This window comes from Dromiciops gliroides, chromosome 2 (genome assembly GCF_019393635.1).
Source record: "Dromiciops gliroides isolate mDroGli1 chromosome 2, mDroGli1.pri, whole genome shotgun sequence".
NCBI classification, from domain to species: Eukaryota; Metazoa; Chordata; class Mammalia; order Microbiotheria; family Microbiotheriidae; genus Dromiciops; species Dromiciops gliroides.
This window is the reverse complement of record NC_057862.1, coordinates 43,376,673-43,385,215: the sequence shown is the minus strand read 5'-3', so window position 1 is coordinate 43,385,215 and position 8,543 is coordinate 43,376,673. Positions and strand designations below refer to the sequence as shown.

General features: G+C 35.3%; 1 protein-coding gene across 1 annotated transcript; it reads right to left on the bottom strand.

The window, feature by feature from the left end:
• Window positions 1-7,610: 7,610 nt before the first annotated feature.
• LOC122742797 (olfactory receptor 13A1-like) lies at window positions 7,611-8,543 on the bottom strand. Its single transcript, XM_043987304.1, has one exon. It carries the CDS (start codon window positions 8,541-8,543, stop codon window positions 7,611-7,613), a length of 933 nt encoding a protein of 310 aa, XP_043843239.1.

Genomic DNA, 8,543 nt, shown 5'->3' with positions numbered 1-8,543 from the left:
TGCCCAGCAAAAAAAAAAAAAAGAAAAAGAAAAAAAAAGAAAAAAGAAAAAAAAGAAAATAAACTAAGAAAGGTAGAGGAAAAATAAGGAAGGGGAATGAGAGTGATGCAAGAAAATCATGAAAAATGAGCCAACAGTTTAGTAAAGGAGACACAAAAAATACTGAAGAAAATAACACCTTAAAAATATACTAGGCCAAATGGTAAAAGAGGTACAAAAATCTAATGAGGATAAGAATGCCTTGAAATGCAGGATTGGCCAAATGGAAAAAAAGAAATTAAAAAATTTTCTCAAGAAAAAATTCCTTAAAAAGTAGAATTGGACAAATGGAACAAGGAGGTAAAAAAACTCACCAAAGAAAATAATTCCTTAAAAATTAGAATTGAGCAAAAGGAAACTAATAACTTTATGAGAAATCAAGAAACAATAAAAAAACACAAAAGAAAGAAAAATAGAAGACAATGAGAAGGCAAGCAATTTGATATAAGCTATACATGCAGTCTTGCAAAATAGATTTCCTTATTAATCATGTTGTGAAAGAAAACAGACTAAAATAATAAAAATAAAATGTTTTTAAAAGTATTCTTTGATCTTCCTTCCAGACTCCATTAGTTGTTTTCTCTGGAGATGGATGGCAGTTTTCATCATAAGTCCTTTAGAACTGTTTTGATCATTGTATTGCTAATAATAGCCAAGTATTTCACAGTTAATAATCATACAATATTTCTATCACTGTGTACAATGTTCTTCTGGTACTGCTCTTTTCAGTTTCTATCATTTTATGTAAGTCTTTCCAGGTTTTCCTGAAAATAATTTCTTACTGCATCACAATCATTTATAGTAACTTATTCAACTTATTCATCATGTCTAGGTTCTTTTTTTTTAATCATGGCTTTCAGGTGTCCAATAATTATTAAATTATCTCTCATGGATCTATCTTCTAGGCCAGTTGTTTTTCCAATGAGATATTTCAAATTTTCTTCTTTTTCCCATAATTTTGATTTTGTTTTATTATTTCTTGATGTAAGGCTTCCCCTCAATTATAAAATTCTTTGCCACTGCAAAAAGAATTACTATAAATATTTTTTGTACATATAGGTCTTTTTCTTTGATCTCTTTGGGATACAGACCTAATGATGATATTCCTGAATAAAAGGGCATGCACAGGTTTATGGACTTTTGGGGATAGTTCCAAATTGCTCTCCAAAATGGTTAGATCAGTTCACAACTCCACCAACAGTGCATTAGTATCCCCATTTTTCCATATCCTCTCTAACATTTGTCATTTTCCTTTTCTGTCATATTAGCAAATGTAATAGCAGTGAGTTGGTATCAGAGTTGTTTAAATTTACATTTCTCTATTCAATAGTGATTTAGAGTATTTTTTTTTGTGGGGCAATGGGGGTTAAGTGACTTGCCCGGGGTCACACAGCTAGTAAGTATCAAGTGTCTGAGTCTGGATTTGAACTCAGGTACTCCTGAATCCAGGGCCGGTGCTTTATCCACTGTGCCGCCTAGCTGCCCCGATTTAGAGTATTTTTAACATGACTATAGATAACTTTGAATTTTTCATCTGACAACTGCCTGTTCAAATCATTTGACCATTTATCAGTTGGGGAATGATGCAATTCTTCCATTATCCTTCTGTTTCTTCTTTTACTCTGTCCCTCAATGAAAATGTTTTGCTTCTGTCCACTGCCTGCCCCAACCCACCCAACCTTCTTTCAGCACCCTCCCCCCACCCCCACTATTGTCTACTTCCCCTCCTACATCCCGGTAGGATAAGATAAATTTCTATGTCCATTCAACTGAGTATGTAAGTTATTCCCTATTTGAGCCAATTTTGGTGATGATTGCCTGCTACCCCCATCTTTTCCTCCACTGGATAAACTCCTTTGTGTCTCTTTTACATAAGATACTTTACCCCATTCTGCTTCTCCCCATTATTCCAGTGCATCCCTCTTTCTCAAACTTTTAATTTAATTGCTTTATATCATTGCATCCTATTCAACTCACACCCAAGCTCTCTATGTATACTCCTCCAATTTGCCCTAGTAATGATACATTAGTTAAGAGGTACAAGTAACATCTTTCCCTGTAGGGCATAAACAGTTTATCCTTATTCAGTCCCTTATGATTTCTGTTTCCTATTGATGATCCTCTTGAGTCATGTATTTGAAAGTCAAATTTTCTATTCTTCTCTGGCCTTTTCAATAGGAATCCTTAAAAGTCCTCTATTTTATTAAATATACATTTTCTCTGGAAGTATTATACTTAGTTTTGCTGTGTAGGTGATTCTTGGTTGTAATCCTAGCTCCTTTGATCTCCAGAATATAATATTCCAAGCCCTCTAATCTTTTAACATAGAAATGGTTGCATCTTCTGTTATCCTGCCTGTGGCTCAACAATATTTGAATTGTATCTTTCTGGGTGCTTGCAGTGTTTTTTCTTTGACCTGTGAGCTCTGGAATTTGGCTGTAAAATTCTTGGAAGTTTTCATTTTGGGATCTTTTTCAGCAGATTATTGGCTGGGTCTTTTAATTTCTATGTTATCCTCTAGTTCTAGACTATCATGGCAGTTTTCCTTGATGATCTCTTGAAAGATAACCTCTAGGTTCTTTTTTTTTAAATCATGGCTTTCAGGTGTCCAATAATTCTTAAATTATCTCTCATGGATCTATTTTCTAGATCAGTTGTTTATCCAATGAGATATTTTAAATTTCCTTCTTTTTCCCATTATTTTGATTTTGTTTTATTGTTTCTTGATGTCTCATGGAGTCCTCGATTTTCACTTGCTCAATGCTAATTTTTAGGAATTTTCTTTTGTATGTGAGTGAGCTTTTGTCCTTTTCCATTTGACCAATGCCACTTTTTAAGAAATTCTTTTCTACAATGAATTTTTGCATATCTTTTTCTGCGTGGCCAATCCTGTTTTTTTATTTTTAAAGTTCTTCCCTTCATTGAATTTGTGTGCCTCTTTTACCATTTGGCTTATTCTGTTTTTTAAAAGTTATCTTCATTTTTTTTTGTGCCTTCTTTACTAATCTGTTGAATTTTCATAATTTTCTTGCATCGGTGTCATTTCTTTGCCCATTTTTTCCTCTACCTCTGTGATTTTTATAATATTTTTTAAGCTCCTCCAGAAATCCCTTTTGGAGGCAAGGCTGAGACAAATTTACATTTTTTTGAGGCTTTGTATATGGCTATTTTGACATTTTTGTCTTCTTAGTTTTTGTTTTGATCTTCTTTGTCATAATAGTAACTTTCTGCATTAAGGTTCTTTTGGTTGTTGTTTGCTCATTTTTCTAGCCAATTTAAAAAAAAATTTGACTTTGTCTTAATATGGGACTGTACTCTTGGAGTGGAGGAGAACCATCCCAAGCTTCAAGTATTTTTGTTTGTTTGTTTCTTTGGTGCAGCTGTTTATAGAGCTAATTCTGCATGTCTGTACTCTTTCTATTCTTTCAAGGTGGTATGATCTAAAGAGAGGTGTGGTCATTGCTCTCCTGGCCTGTGCTCTGGTCTGTATGTAACTACAAACACTCTTCTGCCCTGGAACTGAGACCAGAGTCTTCACGACTACTAATGCCTCTCCTTGTCCTGGGACTGTGACCCCAAACTGTGCATGGGTAATGAAATAATGTCTTTCACCTAATTGATAATGGTCCTCTGTAATCTCCTTCAGACCAATTTTTTGATCTCCTTACCACTCATGGGCTCTGAAAGGTGCTGCCATTGATGTAGCCATCCCCAAAGGCTGCTGCTAGTTTGCTGGCATGCAGTCTTCTCTGTTATGGCCTGTGCTGGACTGTGCTCCACTCTCACCCAGTGTGACAGACCTTTCCTGCTGACCTTCTAAGTTGTCTTAGGCTAAAAATAATTTTCACCCTATTTTTTTTATGAGATCTACTCCTCTAGAATTCATTTTGAGGAATTATTTAAAATTGTAGGGGAATTTGGGATAGCTCAATGAGTTCCTGCTTTTACTCTACCATCTTGGCTTTGACTCCCCCTTTTTCATACTTTATTGCTCTTAATCTTCATAACCCTCTTATGAAGTGGAAAATGTGAGTATTATTATCCCTGTACCACTTGGTTCCACTTGATTTACCATCCCCATGTTGCACATGAATCTGCCAGAAAGTGATACCTTTTATTTGAGATACTTTATAGTTGTGTATCCTCTTAAAATTCATGGACCTCCACAAATGTGCTTATATATACACATTAGTTAGCCAGAAGACACTCTTAGGTCAATGAAAAGGCATTTATTGAAATAATATAGTAATAAAAGTAGGAATAAAACATTTTTAATATAAACCTAGGGCACATTCTCTCATAAATACACACATCATCATTGGGAAGCATAGGTACATATAAGAAACATGAATGAAACATTCAGTAACATGTGCGGCTTGTGCCTACATGTGTAATGGCATACATATATGGAACACATTGTGGATTGGGCACATAGGTTTGACATTTAAATGCCAAGGCTATTGGCTATGAAAATTATTGTTTAACAAACAATAAATCAAACCAATTTATAATGATTTACAATGTATTATTTAGGAGAAAAATCATCTCTAAATATCCTGATATTGCTAGTTCTCCTCAGTTCTGAAAAAAGTTCAACCATTTAGTTCTCTCAACATAGCAGCCAAAATTTATTCTAAATCATTCTCTTCATAATATCTCTTCACAAGATTAGAATTAAGTTCAGGAAAGAATTACTATTTGTCCTTTTTTCCTATAATTAATTCAGTCTCTTTAAACACCTCCTACATGTGCATATATCATCATCACACTTTATTTAAAAAGACACCATGATTTCCAAATAAAAGAAAATCTTTTATACCATATAAATAAAATTTTCCACTTATGTATGATCAATTTTTCTATTGAATAACTCATGTACATTCAATTCAAGGAACTGGTCAACCTGGGATCCTATTCAGTTGATTATATGATTTGGTCTGCCCGAGAATAAAATCCAGGAGGTCATCTCCTTAACCTCAAAGGCCAGACAAAGAAGTTGGGTGGAAGGTACCAAGAGATAAATTTAGGATGGATGTAATTAAAGGAGACAAAATAAGAATTGGAACTATAAGAAAGTATATTGGGGTGTTTGAGAAGGCAAAACTATAACTCTTTACAAGCCCATTCTATCTTCTGTACCAAGGTAGGTTTGCTGGTGAGAGCAATATTGTGTTAGGTAATAGAAAAGATAGGGAATATTGCCAAGGTGACAAACAGTGGAGACTTCATATGCCTTGAGATTGCTTTAGTAGTTATACAGAGGGAAAATATAAACCACAAACAAAATTCAATTAAAAAAAGATAATGAATGTGGAGTTGATAGGTAACAACAAGAATCAAGAAGGAAGAGTGGTAAAACATAGTTTAATGAACCTCAGTAGAAGAAGGGTCACTAAGAATCATGGTTTCACATGATCTGAAAGAGGAATCAGGGAACAAAGACTAACTGTGTTGCTCTGCAGTGGGAAAAAATGTTGATATTAATGTCCTAGCTCTGCTGCTTAATAGCTTTTTAACTTTGGTCAAGTCAGTTATTTGACCATTGTCTTTAAAATGAGTAGATGAGGACAGCTAGGTGATGCAGTAGATAGAGCACTGGTCCTGGAGTCAGGAGGACCTGAGTTCAAATCTGGCCTCAGACACTTAACACTTACTAGCTGTGTGACCCTGGGCAAGTCACTTAACCCCAATTGCCTCACCAAAAATAATAATAATAATAATAATAATAATAAATAAAATGAGTAGATAGAATATATGACCTCCAATATCTCTTCCAGATCTAAATATATCATCTTATGTTCCTCTTGACCCTGTCAGTGTAGAGTAATGGGGAATGATCACCTGTTTAATGGGTTGAGAAAAACAATGTTCTCAGTAGTAGAGCTAAAGTTTGAGGATAAATAGGAAGTTAAGGATAAGAGTTCAGTATGTGCATACTTTAATAGGCAAGGCTGTGGGTAAGTCATTGTTTGTAGTTTAACTGGGTAGGATAGGTATGAAAAGACAAGATTTGAGGATGTGGGGAGGAGGGAGATTTATCATTCCATTTGCACTAAAGGCAGAAATAGTTGCTAACTAGGCCTAGGGAGTCAATACAACAGCAGATACATTTTTATAGCATGTTCTATCTCTATACCTAAATTAGTAATAGATTCAGTTATTTCTCCCCTGAGTTTAAGCTTCAATTTATAATATTGATGATTTGGATTTTGTGATTTTACAAGGTCACAGCCTCCTTGATTGAAATAAAACTCATTTCTCTTGGCTTCTGGACAAGAATGAGAACACGGGGAAAGGATGTTGAATGGATTATTGAGCTCTACATGGTTTCTTCCCCAGGTAGACCTTGGCTCCTTGTCTGAAGGAATAAGCCATGGGTCTCTGTGCTTATTATTTATGGGTCATAGGAGTTTGGAGAAAGGGTGAAAACTTATTGAATGAAGGTCTGACTTATTTAAGGTTTCATTTCCAACATTGTCCTTGATTAAAGGAACACATCATAATTCCTTAGAGCATAAGAAATTCCTAAACACTGAGAATAGTGCCTAACATGCAATAGAAAATTAGTAAATATTATTTGACTGATTGGCTAACTTTCCAAAGGTTCCAAATCTTCTCTTTATTGAGTCTCCAAAGATCCAATGGTCCTTTCATTCCTTATCTTTATCACATTTTTCCACCTTCTAATGTTTGAAAATGGTTTATGATTTCCCCTTGGACTCTCTAGATTCTTTAACCTTACTTTGCTTCCTTTATGAAGCACTTATAGCTTTATTTCAAGAAAATATTTATTTTCTCTGGAGAATAATCTCTCCCAATTTCCTGAAACTGAATGTGGTCTTTCCTGGCTCAAATCTTGTACAAGTGTTTGCTTGTACTTCTCAAATGTTCTATTCCATAATTCCATTTGTATTTGTCTATTTTTTGGTCAGGAAGTGGGAGACAGACTATCTATGTAAGGACTTGCATGGGAATATCAATTTTCATAATAGTCCCTTTTTCTTGATTCATTTAAATTCAATTGCATAAGCACTTATCAAGTACCTATTAACTGCTAGGCTCTATGCAAAGGACTAGGTGCACAAAAACAATAATGCAGATAGTCTGCCTTCAAGGAATTCACATTTACCAAAGTAGAAAAAGTTTATAAATAGTTATTTGATTTCTTTTTTTTACCTTTTCATTTAGTTTTTCAGTTAAAAAGAATTTAATTGCTCTTCTCACGAACCTCTCAGTTGAAGAGAAAAAAGCAATTTGTTTGTAATAAATATTCATAGTCAAACAAAATAAATTCCCTCTTTGTCCATGTCCAAATATGTTTGCATCATCCTATATCTTGAATCCATCATCTCTTTGTCAGGAGGTAGATAACATGCTTCTTTATTAATCCTTTGGAATCATGGTTGGTCATGCAATCGATTAGAATTCTTAAATCAATTAAAGATTTTTGTCCCTAAAATCTTGTTTTATTGCATAAAGTGTTCTCCTCGTTCTGCTTATTTCACTCTGCATTAGTTGATACAAGCCTTCCAAGTTTTCTCTGGCTTTTGTAATTTTTTTTACAGCATCATTTAATTTTTGAAGAAAGGGAGAATTTTTCTGAGGGCCAGCTTGACCTCCTTGTTTCTTAGAGTATATATCAGAGGATTCAAGGTGGGACTCAACATGGTGTATAGCACCCCAGCCAGTTTACTCTTTTCTGGACTGTAGCTTGAGACTGGGCTTATGTAGGCATAGAACACAGCAGTATAATACATAGATACCACAATAAGATGGGAAGAGCAGGTGGAGAAGGCTTTCTTCTTTCCTTCTGTTGTCCTTATTTTCAGAATGCTGGAGATGATTAAAGTGTAGGAAACCAATGTCATCGCAAAGTTCAGTATTCCATAGAAGGCATCTGCCAGGACTATCATGATTGCATTAACATATGTAGAACTGCAAGAAAGCAGCAAGAGAGGGGGAACCTCACAAAAGAAATGAGTAACAACATTGGGTCCACAGAAAGACAATCGCATCATTAGACCTGTGTGTATTGCAGTATTGAAGGCACAGAGGACCCACACTGCAGAGGCCAACAAACTACAGAGTGTCTTGCTCATCATGGTGCCATAATGTAGGGGATGGCAGATGGCCACATACCGGTCATAAGCCATGACAGTCAGTAGAAGCAACTCAGATGATGCAGACCAAGTGAGAAAGTAGAGTTGGGCCATGCAGCCCCCATATGAGATGTGGTTCTTCTCTAAGAGCAACCCTTGAAGCATTTTGGGCATAACAGAGGAGGTGCAGATGATATCCATTGTAGCCAAGTTAAACAGGAAAAAGTACATGGGGTTATGGAGGCTTGAATTGAATATGATGGCCGTGATGATCAGGACATTGCCAGTGATGGCCACCATATACAATGAGAGAAAAACAAAGAATAAGGGGATCCGGAGTTCAGGGTGTTCAGAGAATCCCTGGAGGATGAACTGAATTGTCTGTGTCTCATTAATCAGAGCCAT